This window comes from Drosophila navojoa, chromosome 2, assembly GCF_054131105.1.
Source record: "Drosophila navojoa isolate 15081-1374.11 chromosome 2, UAZ_NAV_1.0, whole genome shotgun sequence".
Lineage (NCBI taxonomy): Eukaryota > Metazoa > Arthropoda > Insecta > Diptera > Drosophilidae > Drosophila > Drosophila navojoa.
This window is the reverse complement of record NC_142890.1, coordinates 2357362-2375514: the sequence shown is the minus strand read 5'-3', so window position 1 is coordinate 2375514 and position 18153 is coordinate 2357362. Positions and strand designations below refer to the sequence as shown.

The window sequence follows — 18153 nt, the reverse complement described above, 5'->3', positions numbered from 1 at the left end:
CACACACGCACATATGAATCTATGCAGCTGCAAAGCCTGTGTGGAGGTGTGGGGTGTATAGCAGCTGGGGCGCACGGCCTATGGCTCGATCTCTGCCTCTGATTCTGGCTGTGCCTGTGCATAACTTGCGGTTGCTCGCTCGATGTCATGCGGCGTAACTAAGCTGATTATTCAATTATCACAGCTGCTCGGGTGCTCTTCACAATTTAGAGTGACATAATTTACGTGGCTGCCGTTAGCATTAGCCTGCCCCAAGCCCCAAGCCCCGGAAGAACATTGAACGTCAGCTGCCGCATAGATACAGACAGGCACTGGATACAGTTTAAGTAGACTGAAATTTGAGATCTGTAACTTTGGATTTACTCACAATACATTAACATTATTCGTCACATACCTGCCTCGACAAACAACACCAAAAATATTCATATATCTGCTATCGCACTCACAATGGCACGCTCCGCATCCACACAGAGCATGAATGGGCTGACCAGCATGGCGCCCTTCCCGGTGCTACCGCGCCCACTCTCCGACATCAGCGTCTGCCCGCTGGCTCGCCGTCTGCCGGCCAAGGCGCTGCGTGTCTGCTTCCTGCGCAACATGAATCAACACTTTGGCGGCGTGTGCCTGCCCGTGTCGAAGAAGCGCTACCAGGAGTTCCAGGCGCTGCTGGAGGCAGTCACGGTGGCGTTCCGCCCGCACGTCTACCTCAAGTCGGCCATAACTCGCATCTTTCGCATCAATGGCACCGAGCTGCTGTCGATAGACGACTTCTTCGAGGGCGACATTGTGGCCTGCTGCTGCCAGTACGAGCCCTTCATAGACGTGGGCTACAATGTCAATCAGCACTACATGCGGATTCTGGGCTCCCTCATCCGAATGCGTGAGAAGATTGAAGAAGAAGAAGACGAAGGGGAGGACGCGCCTCTCTCGGAAGACGATGGCGTCATTGACTACAAGAGCTGCGAGCTGCCACAAGCCATACTCCTGTACCTGGACGTGGCTAAGCCCATCTGGATAAACAAGTCGACGGTGATATTCGAGAGCACGGGCCGAGCCCGCAAGAATAAGAACTACATCATCAAAATGGTAGACAGGGAGCACATGTGCTCGCGCACCAACGACACCTACTTTGAGATTGAAATCTTGCGCAGGCTGCAGGATCATCCGAACATCATTGACCTCATATACACGGTGGAGCAGTTCAAGTACATTTACATTGTGATTGAGCGCCTGGACTGCGACCTCTTCGAGCTGCTGCAGAAGAAGCAAGTCTTTCCCGAATCGCTGGTCCAGAAGGCCATGCGGGACATCAGCAAGGGCCTGGCGTACATCCACGCGTGCCAGATCATCCATCGAGACTTGAAGCTCGACAATCTGCTGGTGCAGCTCGACTACTCGGCCCCCATGGAGCCCGCTGTGGTGGCGATCAAGATAAGCGACTTTGGCCTGGCCACCTACTACCAGGGCCGGGAGATCTACCAGTGCTGCGGCACGCCCCACTACATGGCGCCCGAGCTGATCAACTGCTCGGGCTACGACTTCGCTGTGGACCTGTGGGCGCTGGGCGTCACGCTCTACTACATGCTCTTCAGTCGGCTGCCCTTCGCGCACAGCGAGTGCGATCCCCGGGCTGTGCAAGAGTTCATTCGAAGAAATAACTACCACATACCGCCCGAGCTGAAGATGAAGGTCAGCCGGCCAGCTCAGCAGCTGGTCAGGTCGCTGCTGGTCAAGTTTCCGCCGCATCGACTGTCGGCCATCGAGGTGTGCCATCATCCATTCCTGATGAATAGGCGCAGCGGTTCGCTCTAAGCTCTGGAGCTGTCACAAACATTTTATTCTTTTACCCACTTTAAATTATTAACCGCACGCCTCAAAATAATTGGGAAGCAAATGTAATAAATTTATGATGCGTGACTTTGATGAGGCGTTCAGCGACGCGTAAATATTCAAATATTAAGTATACGCCTTGTCGCCAATTGCTCTGACTGCTGTTATCAGACATGCAGATACACAAATATATATATGAAATGTGACTACTTTCGTGCACACGGCGAGAAAGTGCATTGCAAATATTACGTATACGCTGACCTTGCGACGTAGCATTGGGTAGCAAGGTCACGCCCGCTTCCACTTCTTCTCCGGATTGCAACATTAAATACAGATAAGTAGCACTTATCGCGCTTATCTTCCGCCTCGCTTTCAATTTAAAAATCATTTCAATTGAACTTTTCTCGTATTCACGTCGCGTTGACAATTTCAGCTGTCTGCGTATCTGTTTCGGCATTCGTATGTGTGAGAGCATCAATCTGCAGTCTCAGTGGGAACTGCCACTGTGAATGAGTGTATGAGTGTATGAGTGTCTGTGTGTGTGTGTGCGTAACTGAGCTCATTTACAGCGCGCCGCCTTTTGTTCACAACTTTTGTTTAGTTTGATATATTTTTCTTGGCGTCGCAGTCGCAATAGCAGTCGCTGTCCACGTCCACGTCCACGTCGCTCGAGCCGTCATTTAATCCGTTGGTCGGACTTACGGAGTAGCGTCTGTGGCGTTGTCATCGCTATCCGTGGATAGTTTCTGTGGCCTGCCTGTGCTTTGCTCTTTGTGCAGCCGTCCGGCCTGCCCTGTCTATCTGTTCATTTCTGGTTCGGCGCGCGTGCACAAAACAAAGCTCAATTTTAGCGGCGTGCGCTGGCCGTACATAAAAAATAGACTAAATTGCTAAAGATGTGCGAAAGCTTGTTTGCATAACACAAAAGTGGAAGAGAAGAAAACAAGCAGCAAGAAAATTCGATATGCCAGTTTTAAAGGTGTCAATTGATTAAAGAGGTGCTAAAAAAGCTCGAATCTCCTAAGAGCAAAAAATCGCTTAAAGGTGTGTGTGTTTGCTCAACAGTTATTTAATATATTTTTAACACAAATCCCGATCTTAAGTGCTATTCAGAATCAATATATATTAAAAATAAGTTCAATTTAAATATTCTGTGCTTCGAAATTGTAAACAATTTTATCACTTATCTGATTAGCGTTTGCCCAGTTTGCAGTTTACATCAACCTAAAGTAAACCAAGTGATATTAGAGTGAAGAACTTGCATGACTGTATATATATTTCGATAATTTATTCGACTAGATATCTGTGTATATATATGCACACATGCAATTGATAACAAACGCGCTCATCTCTTGTTGACGTTCGCAAATCTAGTTATGTGCGAAATATTTGCCGCACCTCGCTGCGGCCTGCTCACCAGGCCTGTCTGTTTGCGCACTTGGCACAGCAGAATAGCTGGCAAAACATTGTGATTAACAAGTACTTTAAACTGCCATCAACTGCCTTCCACAGATGCGTTTTAATTTTACAACTCACTCGGCAGCGAACACGACGCCGGCTGCAGCAGCGACGACCACGGCGGCGGCCAGGTGCAATGAGAAGTCCGTGAAGCCGCTCAACCGACCAACGACCATCGAGGAGGATCCCGATTCGCTGGACAGTGTGATCAGCAATCCGCAGTCGTATCCCATAACGATCGTGCCCAATCGTCCGGCCAGCTTCTATGGCCTCACCTCCGGCAATGGCAAAGGCTTTCAGCGGCAGCCCAGCTGCAGGTAAGGGGATGGCGGGGCGGAGTGGTTGGGGCGCCAGCCATTAGGGCTATGTTTGCACTCGGCTCTTGTTAGCTGCCTAAGTGCTGCCGTCAATAGACATTTATTAGTTAGTAATGCTCTAATTTCCATGGCAAACATTGTAAGCCAAATATTGCTGAGGCCCACGTTGGCCTGAGATCAGTGGTGCCAGCCTCCGATTCAGTCAAGTTTTGTGCGCGAACGGGTCAGTATGCAGGTGCCTCTGACCGATGTGCAGGTCCTACAGGACGCTGGCGATGCGGAGGCCGTGGACGGCGACAGGGAGGACGAAGCGTTTGCGCATATGAAGGAGTGGAAGCGCCAGTATATCAGGGGCATCTCACACACGCCCTCGCAGGCTGGCGTCTACTACGAGGCGCTCAAAGGATCCAGCCACTCGCTGGCCAAGGGGTATATTTAATATATGCATACATACATATAGATATGTCGCTTGCATAACGACTGACATTCAACTTGAACTTGCTTGCGCTCAATCAGCAGCACTGTCTGTGTGTGTGTGTGTGTGTGTGACAGATACAAAAGTCTAAAATTACGATTTATTTACTGATTAGCAGTGCGACGGTTATTTGATTTTAAGTGCTCCGTGCGCCGTTTGCCGTTCGTCGTTCGTCGTTTGTCGCTTGCGGTTGTAATTTATACGGACGCCCACGCAGTCGCAGTCGACTAGTTGCATTATCTAAACGAGAAGTCGCTCGAATGTTTTCCTATCTGCGCCATAGAAATCGGCTCATTAGCCAGCCGATTCAAATCTTGTCCCACTGTGTATAATGCGGCATTATACACCTGTCAAACGTGAAACGCCCCATGACTTGAACAGATTTTCAAAAGAATTTCAATGGAATCGTTTCTCAGCCGTTAAACGATACGATTTAAGTTATTGGCCCATCACTATCACATGCACGATTTATCAATCAATTGTGCTCACAATTTTCCCACACGTGAGCGATTATGAAATCATTTCCGCAGACGCCCGTCGGAGGACGGGTCTAGCTGTAGTGTGGATTGCGTTGGCGTCCACACACACACACACACACACACACACACACACACACACACACGCACACTGCGCTAAAAGTAATTAATAATTAAGCAAGTGCGGCATCTCTTCAAAGCCAAGTGAATCATTTGATTGCCCTCGCTCATCTCGTTCGTCTCGCACATTTTTGCTTTCGAGAGTTGTGCCTGAAATTCGATTAGCGGTTATTTATGGAACCAGCTCAGTGTCAATTAATAGCCCAAGCTCCAAGTGCCAATGGGGTTCAAAGCTAAGTTAATTGCCAGTGCGCCTGGGTCATGTGGGAGCTAAGCCCAAATCTTGCGCTGACAATTTTTATGCAATTTTTATCTCGACTGCGATTCATGCAGCGACAATTGGAATTAATTAGACATTTATGTGTATATGCATTAGCTACTAGAAGACATCTCGCCTCGGCTGGAACCAGTTCAGTTCGTTACGTCTGACATTGGCGAATTAAGTGCGCTGTTAATTAGATGCACTTCATTTCCATATCCAAAAGCTGGCAAATACTTTGCTGCTCAAGTGTGCGCACTCAATTTAGACAATTAGCCGAGCTGCCGAGCTGCCGAGCTACCGAGCTGCTGAGCTGCTGGGGTAACTGGTGCAGGTCTCGCCAGGCAATTCAATTGCAGACAGACTAAGTGCCATTGAAATGCAAATGGCCTCGAAATTGATCTAATTCTAAATATAGCTGTCCAAATAGTGGACAGATAGCAAAGTTGAAATAAGATAAAAATTGGGCAAAATCGAAAAAAAAAAAAAACGCTGACAATTTATACTTTTAGCAGAGATTAACTCTTTGACGGACTAAATATTTTAAATATTTTAATAAAATGTCATTTAGAAATTAAGGAGAAACGACATTTATTTTTTTATTCTTCGAGAGAGTTTAATATACATATATTATTTAAATATGCTTACGTAGCTTTTTGCTTAAGAAATATCCACGATTATAAAAAAAAATAAATAAAAATCAACAGCGCTCTAGTCAAGTGTTTTTGAATAGGAAATACCCTGAATTATGCGAAGAATTTACATAGATATAAATAAAAAAAATTATTAAAAATTAAAAAAATTGAGCTAAGTGATTTTATTGCTCAAGCAATTGTAGTGTTCAATTTAGGATTATTATTATTTATATATTTATTTATTTTTTGGAATTCTTTTGCTTTTATTTTTACTCTAGTATGAACTAACATAGTAGTCTATTAATTACTCAATAAGTAGTCTCATTTATAGTTAATGTGTGAGAAGGTCTCCAAACTTCTCTATCTTATCTTACTTATGGGTTAGGAATTAGTCAACTTATTTATTTATTATTATTATTGCAATATAAATATATATATATATATATATATATATATATATATTTTTTTTTTTTTCAAATGGATAATCTGTACACTATTTATATTTTATTTAATTAGCTCAAACCCAAACCCATTCATGTAAATGGGACTTTGATGCGAGTTTGTCCTATACACTATTATTTATTTTTGGCAACCCTCTCAGTGGACACATAGGGAGCTCTCTCTGCTTGTATGTTAATTTATTTGTTCCTTGACTGTTTTCAAATTCAGACTCAGAGTGTGGAAGGTCAGCTTAATTGCTTCTTTTATGTTTTTTTTTTTTTTGGCAACTTTTGCCAGTGCAAAGAGTGTAACATATTTTCGGGCGGTTATTTAAATATTCTTTGCATAGCGTATACAAGATTCACCAGCACGTCCATCTGAAGCCCTCTATCTCTCTCTCTGTAGATCTCGCAACTTTCGGCCTGGCAGCATGCGACGCGTGCGCCGTCGCGCCGTCTTCAAGAATGGGGATTGCAATGTGGTGCAGAAGCATCTGCAGCGCCGGCGGGTGCGCTTCCTCCAGGACATGTACACCACGATGGTGGACTGGCAGTGGCGCTGGACACTGCTGGCCTTCGCAATGAGTTTCATACTGTCCTGGCTGTTCTTTGCACTGATCTGGTGGCTCATCATGTACACGCACGGTGATCTCGAGGAGCTGCACCTGCCGCACAACCAGGGTAAGTCTATGTCACAGCTGAGCCAAGCAGATGAGCTGATTTGATTCGTATGCTTTAGAGGAGTCCGGCTGGGCGCCTTGTGTCTCGGCCATTGACGGCTTCACCTCCTGCTTCCTGTTCTCGATCGAGACGCAGCACACGATCGGCTACGGCGTGCGCACCACGTCGCCCGAGTGCCCCGAGGCCATATTCATGATGTGCTTCCAGTCCATATATGGCGTGATGTCGTCGGCGTTCATGGCCGGCATTGTCTTCGCCAAGATGACACGCGCCAAGCAGCGTGCCCAGACGCTGCTCTTCTCCAAGCACGCGGTGATCTGCCAGCGCGACGGCTGCCTCTCGCTGATGTTCCGCGTGGGTGACATGCGGAAGTCGCACATTATTGGCGCCGGCGTGCGGGCCCAGCTCATTAGGACGCGCACCACCAAGGAGGGCGAGGTGATGACGCAGCACTTCACAGAGCTGCAGATAGGCACGGACGACTCGGGCTCCGACTTGTTCTTCATCTGGCCCATGGTCATCGAGCATCGCATCGACGAGAACTCGCCGCTATACAACATGAATGCCACCGACATGCTGCAGGACAAGTTCGAGATCGTGGTCATACTGGAGGGCACCGTCGAGTCGACAGGGCAGTCGACGCAGGCGCGTTCGAGCTACATCAATACGGAGATCCTGTGGGGCCACCGCTTCGATCCCGTCGTCCTGTACAACAAGGACTTGCAGGCCTACGAGATCGACTATGCGCGCTTCAACGAGACCACCCAGGTGGACACGCCCCTCTGCAGCGCCCGCGAGTTGAACGAGATCTACAAGATCCAGGAGGGCTTCCGCACACCAGGTTTGATTCCATAACGATTCTCATTCTCGTAACTCTCTAATGCTTTCTGTCCATTGTCACTGCAGAGACGACCTTCACCATGCGTCAGTTGTCCAACAATCATTCCGATCAGGCCTCATAAGCATTTGTGCCGTTCAAACGTTGTCTTCCTATTTGTTGCTATCTACATACATATATATATGCATAGTTTATAGTAGTTGTAGTTGTTACCCCCTCGTTTGTCAACCAGTCTGCTCCATGTTCCCCCGTCCCCAAGTAAGTTGATCTATGGCAGTATTTGGAGATTTTCTTAAATCATCTCTCTCCTTCTCACTCCCTAGCTTCTGCCCAGATGCGCAGCTCCCCCAATCCCTCACCGACCTCCACGCACTCCAACAGCTCCGGCTACAGTTCCTGGTGCGGCCATCCGCAGCTGCCGCGTCGCCTGCGCTGGCAGCTGTCGCTGCCCTTGCAGAGAGGCTGTTCTATCGACCCGTGAAACCTACGAGTACTTTTCTTTGATTACTTACTGCTTACGAAAATAAGTTAATAAATGCTTGAGCTTTTAGTGTACACAAATTACACGTTCAGCGATTCATACAAATGACACATAATTGCCATTTAACCACTTCGACGGGTTTCACTTGGGAATCGCCAGTCGGCAGTCGGCAGTCGGCAGTCGGCAATCGGCAAACGGCAATCGCAATTGTGCTATGCGTCGCGGCCCAGCCCACTCATCGGGTATCATTAATAATCGCACTGCGAATTATCAATGCAAAGGTGCCAAAAATTTACTTAGCACTTAGCTTAAAGAAACAAGTAAGAAAGCTCTAGTTGGCCGCTGCTCGACTAGCAGATACCCTGACCTAATTGCATATCTTTTAGTTGTGTATGGTAAGTAAGTAAGTATATAAGTAGATAATAGTTTCGGCTTATACAAATCGAAGAAAATAAAAACTAGTTCTTGTATTAGCCGACAGTGCTTACAAAATGTATACGCCCCGCACTTGTCAAGTAGAGAGTGATATAATTCAAATGGATTGAGTTCGCTTAAACTGAAACCATCTAGCTACTATGATTCTTACCAATAAATTTGCTAATTGTTTAAATGGAAACAGATTGCAATCAAAATATATATATGAAAAATATATAGTATATAAAATAATACATATAATAATATATATAATATATATAATAATATAGTATATAAAATAAAATAATTAATCAAAGAGTTCTGAGTTCCTCGATAAATCTAATACATGAATAAACATAGTTTATTTTAAGCTTAAACTATCTGTAGGTCTTTTGAGCTCTGAGATTCACGTTCCACGTTCATTTATTAATAAATAAAAATAGACGTGATAGATGAGCGAAAGAAGGGTAGGACGAATGTCGTACAAGCAGGCCGACAGATGGACATGGCTAAGGGCTTGACTCGGGTTGTTATCATTGTCATCATCAGGGTAAATATATATCACAACTGAGTCCTACTTTGAAGTATTCTAGCTAAATTTACTTAGCTTGTAGCCAATGTCAAAGTTATTTATATTTTCTGGCTCCGCCTTCCTTCTGCCTGTCATCTTAACATACCCCAATTGCCAATTTCAATGGGTTCAGGGTATCAAAAAAAAAAAAAAAATGTGCGCAACAACGAGTTTGTATCCGAGCTCCGTTTCATTTGTGGGCGCGCGAATTGATGTGACCTGGAATGGCGCTAACGCAAAACATTCATATCCTTTTAATTGAAATTGAATCAATAACTCTTATTTGCGCAAACTAATCAACACTAAATTATAACACTCACAAACAGCTTGAATATTTATTATCACATTTATCACAGCGCCCAGCGAGCAGCGAGCAGCGAGCAGCGACTGGGGCTAATGAAATGTGGGTGTGGGTCAGACATCTGTGTGCAGGCCATGCTTGCAATGCCAGATTTCAGCAACTCTAGTACAACAATTACAGTGGATACTCGAAAATGAAAACAAAATGCACGCTGGCCTGCCATCGGCGAGGGGCGGCAACCGTTGAGTGCTGTGCCGTGCTGAGCTGTGTGTCCTTAACCCACATTTGGCAGCGGGCCACGCCAGTCCAGGCTTGACTCAAACAGACTGCAACTGCAACTGAAACTGAGACTGAAACTGAGACTGAAACTGACTTTGACTGAGTCTGAGTCTGAGCTTTGGGAGTATGTTTAATTACTTGTTAAATGTTTGTCGTGCTTATCAGCTAGCGAGCATATTTAAAAGCGCACAGCGCTGCCCATTTGCCGGCCAGACGTGGCAGAAGCTGTGGCTCAGGTGACATGCGTCGCAGTGGCAGTGGGGCAGTGGCGTGGGGCAGGGTATATGTGGCGGTCTAGCGAGTGATTGTCCCAGCTAAACGTGCCGGCTGGCTACGTGGCCCAGCGTGCCTGACTCTGGCTGGAAATTAAAATATTATTGGCGGCTCAAAACGTTGCAGGCAGCGCGCGCTGCATGTGGCACGAGCACGGGCACGTTTCAAAGACAAAAGCGCCACCCAAATGGTTTTGGCCTCTACCTCTGGCTTTGATCGCAGCAATTCATATTTCCCCGAAAAACTCCATGCACGTGTGTGTGTGTGTGTGTGGGCATGGTAAATAATTGTTCGTGTCATTTTTAATGTGGCACATACAAATTCGACTATTTGAAGTATTTATGTATATCATGAGCTTTAGATGCCGCAGCAGTCCGTGAGCGACTTTTGGCTTCCCATGGCTCAGCTAAGTGGCCCCAAACACGCCTTAAAGCTGCTAGCTGTCAGCACACTCATAGCCAGAGTTCGTTTCGTTCGCTAGCTGGCATTTTATTGTTCCAAGCTCAAGAGCGAGAAAATATGTGGCCCGCTTGATATTTAGCAGCCGTGCATGCGGCTGGCAGCAGCCTAATAAAGACATCAATTGGACGATGACTCAAGCTCAGCCGGCGACTGAGGCTTACGGGTAAGTGCAGGCGAGTTCCTGTAAAACAAGCTTAAAATTAACTGCGCTCGCAGCGCGAAAATGGCAACGGCAACGGCAACGGCAACGCCAACAAAGGGTAGAACATGCTACATAACTCATCCATAATCAACACTGTTTACATAAATTTCAAAAATTATTACACGGCAACAGAGATGAGAGATGAGAGATGGGGGATGAGGAATGAGCAATGAGAGAGATGGGAGGAGCTGCAGGAGGAGGGCTGCAAGGGCCCCCAGACGCTGTCTGCGGCTGGGCCGCGGCTCGTGATGAATGCTTAAATAATGCGCTTAACCCTGTGCGAACATAATTTATGGTGTGCAGATATACATGAGTATAGCAATACGAGTATATGACTATATGAGCACAGGGGCATGCATATGCGAGCTTGGGTCCGGCCGTGTCCCATGCAACACACGCTGTTTTCATTGTTATTACACGGACATTGCCGTTGCCGCTGACCGCACCCCGCACTGCCCCACTCCAGCTCCCGCTGCTGCCACTTTGCTCAAATTGATTAATTACGGTCATTTTTGCAGCAGCAACAACAGCAGCAGCCGCAGCAGCAGCCACAAGCGCTGCATAAGTAGCATAAATGCCATAAGAGATGGCCTGGAAGCCACGTTCAAACTTCAAGTCATTTGCCAGTAAGGACAAAGCCGCCAAAAACGAAATTACTCAAGCGTAGCGAACGGACTACAGACGGCGCACGCGAGTGACAGAGATACATAGAGAGAGGGTGAACGGGTGAGAGAGGGGGAGGCGGGGCAATGGTAGAGAAACTCGAGTCTCAGCATCAGCTACGGCTTCAAGCGTTGACGATTTTGCCGCTATGTGCAGCAATTGATTTAAGTTACTCCCGAAAACTTACTACAAAGTGATTGAGTGCACAAGAGACAGACGACGCGCTGGAGAAAGAGACAGATAGCCTGGCCATATCTTTACGACATAGCACATAACTACATGCATAATGGCGTATATAAAAGTGGCAGGAGGCCTTTGGCCCCTGCTGCCTGTTCGGCTGCCCATAATATGCATTTTATGTTGCAATAACAAATTTCACAGTACAAAGTCGGCGCAAAAGGGTTAAGTGCAGGACACAACGCTTAACACACTGGAGCCGTTATCGTTCCCGTTGCCGTTGCCGTTGCCGTTCGCCTTGGGCGTCTTTTGCTTGACTGCATAATATTGAAATTAATTAGTTTTGATGGAAATTATTAAGTAATTTTTATGCTGGCCACAAATGAGTGCAGAGTGGACGTCGCCGCTGCTCGTTTTTGCTCGCTTTGTTTTCGCATTGTTCCTTAATTATATTTATTAAATAACATAATAAATTAGCGCTGCACTTGTTGCACTGCCCGCTCCAATTAAGGAAGTGCCACTCGCTGCAAAACTGAACTGAACTGAAACGAAACCCCATCAACTGGGACTGGGCCTGGGACTGAGACTGAGAGCCAGGCCAAATTGGCTATCGGGCGACCGGTTATGATGTATTTTTCTCCGTTGATAAGGGGGCCTTAATTTAAAATCTGCATACATTTTTGGGTTCGTTGCATTGAGCAATGGCTGGCGGATGGCCGGACTGGCGGGCCGACGGGCAGACTCTGTCTGTCATCCGAAATCCGCCAAAATAATAATCAAAATCAAAATGACAATCAAGAGCGGCACAGGTCGCCTTTCTGACAGATCTCACGTTGGAGTGGACGTCCGAACTGTCAAAAATAACACTTGAGCGGTGTGGAGAAGCTGCAGGTTATTATTATTATTATTTTTCATATATTTTTATTTCATTTTTCCTTTATGCATTTTTTTGGATACAGCGGACTTGCCTTTTTGGCGGCTTTTGATCTGAAGTGAAGGTAATTTAGCAAACTTCAACTGCCACAAAAGAAATTGCAAAATAATAAACACACACACACACACACACACATACATACAGGAATACACGGGCACACACTTGAGCCCTTGGCCAAAAGGGGCCAACTATAAGCCTTGACGAGCTTAAGATAAATGCATTCGCAGTTTCACTTTGTCCGACATTGTATGTGGCGAATTATGGCAGATCTTGGCGCGATCTTAGCGCTATCTTGGCGAGATCTGCTAATTTATATATACGCTGTATAACGACGCACAGCACCACACAGCATTTACATAGCCCGCTCATAAAGGGCAGCATAAATATTAGCTCTTGGTTTTAGTGGCCGTCATTGATCTAACGCCCTTTGTTGCGCTTATCTTTACGGCTCAATTTGTCTTTGTGTTTACGGCGAATCATTAGCGTGGATTTATGAATCGATCAACTCATAAACCCATCAGCCTTTTCACATGCAAAACAGTTCAGCCTCGCAGGCCGTGAACCTTTCACATTTACACATAACTTTTGGAAAGTTTGATGTTTATGAAAATGAACTGGAAGTTTCATGGGATCATTTGATTTGGCAACTAAGGTTCTTCGCGCGGCCATTAGCGATCTGCCAATGTGCGCTGTTATTTGGTGTACGCGCATCGACTTTATCGGCTTAATGATCCATAATAAAATTATGGCCGCAATCAGAAATCAATAACAGTTTTTTTATCCACTCGAGTTGGAGAAAGTAATTATTGGCCAGTCAAGTGGCCAGACACCAGCATCTTATCCGATAAGAGACAAGCTGGTGGATAACATAGCGGCTGCGGCTCAGATGAAAGCGGTGCACAGAGGTTGGGACTGTGGCAGGGGCAAGGGCGTGCTGGGGCGTGCGTTAGGCTGCGTCCTGTACGCGCCTGTGGCTCGTTTGCGCCCATCGTCACTTGATTGAAGCCAGTGAGTGGCTGAGGCGCAGCCAAATGCAGAAGCAGTCAACAAATCAACGCCAGGGCGAACAAGACGAACGGCATTTAAGGGCAGCGTCAGCGTCAGCGTCAGGGACAGCAATCACTAACTGACCTACAGCAGCAGACGGAGCGGGCAAGTCGGGCCAGCTTTTATTGATGCAAATTGCATGCCTCGGGGCCTGTAATCACCTTCCTGCTGAGCGCTGTGCGTGTAATTTGATCGACAACTGGCCCGACTACGACTTCGGCTCGCACTGCATCTCGATTTCATGCCCCTCGTTGGCTGCTCGGCTTGTTCTCTCTCATCTTGACAGATGCTTGATAGGCGACTGGAAACTGGGTCACATTCTGATGGGAAACTCACTTAACTCGCATGATGGGGCGAATACGTTAGGGCGCCATCTAGCGGCGCCAAACTGTATTCAGATATTAATCGGCTGGCACAGCCCCATCGCTGCTGATTTCTCAATTCGCGCCGCTTAGCACACAGAGTGGCACGGAGAGGGCAACAGCCTTGCCAGAGTCTGGCGTGTCCTTGCCTGGTGTAACAAGCTTTAAATAGCTTCAATTACAGCGCACCTCAACTGGACATGCATAGCATTGCATAATGCCCGGCCATTGGCTTCCCTCTATGCAGACGCAGATGCAGATGCAGATGGAGATGCAGTTGCAGATGCAGTTGCAGCCTGGCCAAGTGGCCCAGTGGTGCAGCAGCCCAATTAAACCGGACAGACTGACAGGCGCTGCAGCACTCATCAAGTAGGCGGCTCTTGGCAGCGGCCATAACAACGACAGCACGACAGGAGGTCATGTCACGCAAATATCCATTAACACATCATAAAAATTAAAAATTAAGAAACCTTACGATGCGGCCACCGACACTAAAAAGAACAACTACAATGCCTGCAACAACTGGAGGGTCATAAAAAGCCAACCGCAATGGCTGGCAAAAAATCCAACAGCAACAACAAAAATACAGAGGAAAAAATGCAAAATAAAACGTCAAGAAATGCCACGATAATCAGAGGCAGGCAAAAAGTGAAACCGGTAATTATGTATTATGTATGCACGCCACCAACGCGGCAGATTAAAATAAGCTACCGCTGCAGCCACAGCCGGAGTCGGAGCCGGAGAGTAGTCGCAGGACAACTCGACCCGGTATAGTGCATCAAGATGGGGGGTGACTGGAGTGGTGTGGTGTGGAATGGGCAGCGCTTAGTTACGACCCACGCAGCAACGACCCGGGCCCTGGTAAGTAGGAAATATCTTCTCTCTTTTTGGCAATTTACGTGCTACGATGTGCGACGCGCAAACAAAAGACTTAAGCGACAAACTTGCAATAATATAAATTTCACTTAATTGCAAAAACAAAGGCTGCCTGGCTGCCTTCTGGCTGTCTTCTGCCTGTTGGCTGGGATTTAAAAGCTGGCGGACATGCCAACTACGAAATGCATTAAATCGATAAAGGCAGCACAAATAAATGAGTTCAACACGCAAACGAAATTTTAATGCAATCGCAGCCAAAAAATATGCAAAGCACATAAAATTAAGCAAAAATCGCAATAACAAACGCAACGGCAACGGCAACGGCAACGAATCGCAGAACATTTATCTCTTACTCTACTCTCTCGATTCCATTGAAATTGGATTGCAGGTTGCGGCCAAGTTAGCCACGGACGGCTCTTTGGGTCGCTTTCCGTATCGTCAGCTGGAAATTTGTCTCCACGGCACAGCACAGTAGCTTATTTCCAGCTGTTGTTGTTGTTGTTGCTGCTGTTCTTGTTATTATCGGGGTAATACGAAAAGTTTTGTATACGAGTGCCACGCTGTCAAGCTTAATTTCTGGCGGGGCTATGCAGGCAGGCAATGACAGTGAATATGGCTCGTAATTTTTCGACGCTGTAAGTGTTAAAGTCAACAATCGTGAGAAAAGAATTTTATTGTTTTTGTTTTTTCCCCACCAGTATGTGTGAGTGTGTGTGTGTGTGTGGCTGCGCTTTTTGTGGCCACTGAAGGTCACTTCGCCTTGATCGCTGGCTCTACGTTTGCTTGTCTGAGTGGCTCCGATTTTATGTGCGCCTTTAAAATTTTCAGTTTTTTGTTTTGCTCAATTTTGTTTACGTCTCTTTTTGACTCTTTTGGCTTTTTGGTTTTCTCGATTTCTGCCTTTGCCCATTGCCTCACATGATGCCTGGCAGCGGCCGCTGTCAGCCTTTGTCTTGCCTTTATAATACATATATAGCACGTACATACATATGTACACTTTATATACATGTATATAGTATATATTTTGTTTTATTTTTCGGCTCGGCTGTGGCTCATGTTAAATTGTCCGTTTCATGTTTCTGTTTAAATGTCAGTTGTAATTTGTTGTATTAACCCATACCACATGAATTATGTTTAGTTCGAATGTAATTGATTTGAATGCAATTTGAATGAATCGGGCAACAGCAACAACGGCAACAATGGCAACGGCAACGGGTGCAGTTGCTTCGTCGTTGGAGTCGGAAAAGCCAAGATTGAAAATTGCAATCAACTTTGACCAAGATTTAATAAAATTATTCAATTTTTCCCAGACAACGAACGGTTATGGTTCTTGGGACAGCTCCGCGTTATGTGAGCAGTGGGATAATGGCCTGCCTGCCTGCCAGGGGCTACTCAACTGCTCTAAGAGGGTGCCATGGCAGTCAAGATCAATCAAAGTTCATCATCATAAGCCACAGCGTTTAGCGCACACAGCAAACATTTGTCGCGGGCCTTGAAGCAAAGGTAAGAGTCAAGATTATCGTATCGCACTTGATGGCAAGGCTTTTCAAGCAATCATTATACGATAGTTGAAAGTCGAATTTCATCGAGTAGGCATAGGATGGTCGGGTCTGTCACTTTTGTTGACTTATCGGAAACCCTGAGGCAAAAGTTCGAGCGCTTTTTGTGCTATTTTTGAGCTATCGACGGTGTCCTTTAAAGCGAGCTCTGATTTGCAAGCAAGTGTCGTTGAATAAGTGTTTGTGCGTTTCCCAGTTGGTCCGTTATCATGAAGACTAACCCCTACCCATGCATATTTTGTTTAGATGAGCTTCAGCGGCCTTGTCGCTTGCCGTGCAGCCACGCGTTTTGCACGGATTGCCTAGAGCGCTATTTGCAGGTGAGAGGCGATCCTCGCTGCCCGTTGTGCCGTCGCGTGTTTCAGGTGAGCGCTCGAGAAGCAGCTGAAGCATCCAATGACAGCACCACAGACCCAGATACGCATGTTGTCCCTGCAGCCATGTCAGCCACGCCAGCTACGCCGGAAACAGCCCATCCTCATGCCGATGCCGATGTCAATGCCACTGCCAATGGCCAGGTCGATCTGCGGAGCTCCGACTTTATGCACCTCCTCGACATCGACATCGATATGCTGAACGACACCTTGGTGCTGACGCTCACGGAGCAGGAGATTCGTCTGTTCGCCAACCTGTACGACGAGGTGCTGCGCGAGGATCAGCGCCACAGTGCGCCGCCAGAGCCAGCGGATGCCTGGAGCATGCGGGGCGTGGTGGGAATCTAATGTATCTGTTGTAGGACCACAGCTGTGTTGCTTGTTTCATTCTTCTTCTGACTCTGTTAATTTTATTTTCATATGCCTGTTTCTTGTTTGCCATTTACATACTCTAATTACCTGATACACTAAAAGCATGGTAAGATAATCAATTAAATAGTAAAGAGTAGGAAAAATGCCTCAGCTCATTTGACAAACCAGCCTGAAGATGGGATTTTCTATTGATAATTGCAACTCTTACAAGATAAAGCCAATCTCGTGTCTGGCCGCTGCTCTAAGCCATAAATCGTGCAAGTCATTTGCCGCAGAATATAATCTTCAGGCTGAGGCAATTAGAGCTACATATTGCAGTCATTGTATGCTCAGATAGGAACGTGTCTTTCGATCATTTGCATCTGCAGCGTCTGCGGCCAAATTGTTGGCCAATAACACGCCATCGATCAGAGACGTCGCATGTGCCGCGACTGCTCACTGCCAACTGCTAACTGCTGGGGCAGCTTAATTAGACGCTTAGCCTGGCTAATTGCTGCGATCTGGCCAGGCTGCTCCAGATAATTGATAAGCCTCCGCTGCAGATGAACAGCTAATGATGGCAATTAACAACAGCAACAACAGCAGCAGCAGTCGAATTGGTGCAAAATTGTTTATTAAATGCTCATGGCTGACCAGTGCTGGCCTAGCCCAGCTTCGGGTCTCTGGGCCAGCTGGGGTGTTCATTTGTTTGTTTGCGTCTCTGCACGGCAACGTTGCCAGTCTTTATCGCCACGAATCATTTTTGGTTTTGCCATTTTGACAGCGTTTTGAGTCAACAACATGGCCCGCTCGTTGCCGCATGCAAAAGATACAAATCTAAGCTGCACATTATGCAATTGGCAATGCAATCGTGCGACTGCCCCACCGCAGCCGCAGCCACAGCGAAACTATCTCATGGATTTGCGCAATTTGTCATCCATCCTGCGCAGGCGGCAGCTGTCCCCAGTGCCCCCGATCCCCCATCCTTTGCTACCAAGTGCGTGCGAGGGCGTGGCCGTTGAACAGTTTTATTGATAACGCTTGCCAGCGTGCTTTGATATTGCGTTCAGTTAGCCAATTATTAATGCCCCTTGTCGGCGAGCCGCGTGTAATTTGTGGCAGTTGCTGCTGCCGCTGAAACGCGATATGCCCAAATTACTCTCGAGCATTCGCTCGCTGCATTTTACATTTGCAACTGCATTTATGAATGTCGCTGGCGATGGCATCGTCAACATCTGATCTAACATGCAGGCAAACATTTTTATCGCCGATTAGGCCCAGCCGATAACCCCCGCAGT

At 46.7% G+C, this 18153-nt stretch overlaps 3 protein-coding genes across 5 annotated transcripts; all 3 read left to right on the top strand.

Moving 5' to 3' along the window:
- The first annotated feature begins 34 nt into the window (after positions 1 to 34).
- LOC108660194 (myosin light chain kinase A) lies at positions 35 to 1917 on the top strand. Its single transcript, XM_018113502.3, has one exon. The coding sequence runs from the start codon at positions 448 to 450 to the stop codon at positions 1810 to 1812; it is 1365 nt and encodes a 454-aa protein (XP_017968991.1). The 5' UTR covers positions 35 to 447; the 3' UTR covers positions 1813 to 1917.
- A 578-nt stretch (positions 1918 to 2495) lies between these two features.
- On the top strand, positions 2496 to 7723 carry Irk2 (Inwardly rectifying potassium channel 2). 2 transcript variants are annotated; one of them, XM_030391132.2, is made up of 5 exons: positions 2496 to 2874; positions 3343 to 3605; positions 6417 to 6691; positions 6750 to 7532; positions 7598 to 7723. In XM_030391132.2, the coding sequence occupies exons 2-5, from the start codon at positions 3343 to 3345 to the stop codon at positions 7651 to 7653; spliced, it is 1377 nt and encodes a 458-aa protein (XP_030246992.1). In that variant the 5' UTR covers positions 2496 to 2874; the 3' UTR covers positions 7654 to 7723. The 2 variants fall into 2 exon arrangements, with proteins under 2 accessions (XP_030246992.1, XP_017968992.1); XM_018113503.3 differs by lacking the exons at positions 2496 to 2874; positions 3343 to 3605 and adding an exon at positions 3674 to 4034.
- An 8463-nt stretch (positions 7724 to 16186) lies between these two features.
- On the top strand, positions 16187 to 16956 carry LOC149092038 (uncharacterized). Of its 2 annotated transcripts, XM_089256583.1 has the most exons (3): positions 16187 to 16313; positions 16377 to 16495; positions 16548 to 16956. In XM_089256583.1, exon 3 carries the CDS (start codon positions 16571 to 16573, stop codon positions 16850 to 16852), a length of 282 nt encoding a protein of 93 aa, XP_089112709.1. In that variant the 5' UTR covers positions 16187 to 16313; positions 16377 to 16495; positions 16548 to 16570; the 3' UTR covers positions 16853 to 16956. The 2 variants fall into 2 exon arrangements, with proteins under 2 accessions (XP_089112709.1, XP_089112708.1); XM_089256582.1 differs by having other exon boundaries at positions 16377 to 16956.
- Positions 16957 to 18153: the final 1197 nt, after the last annotated feature.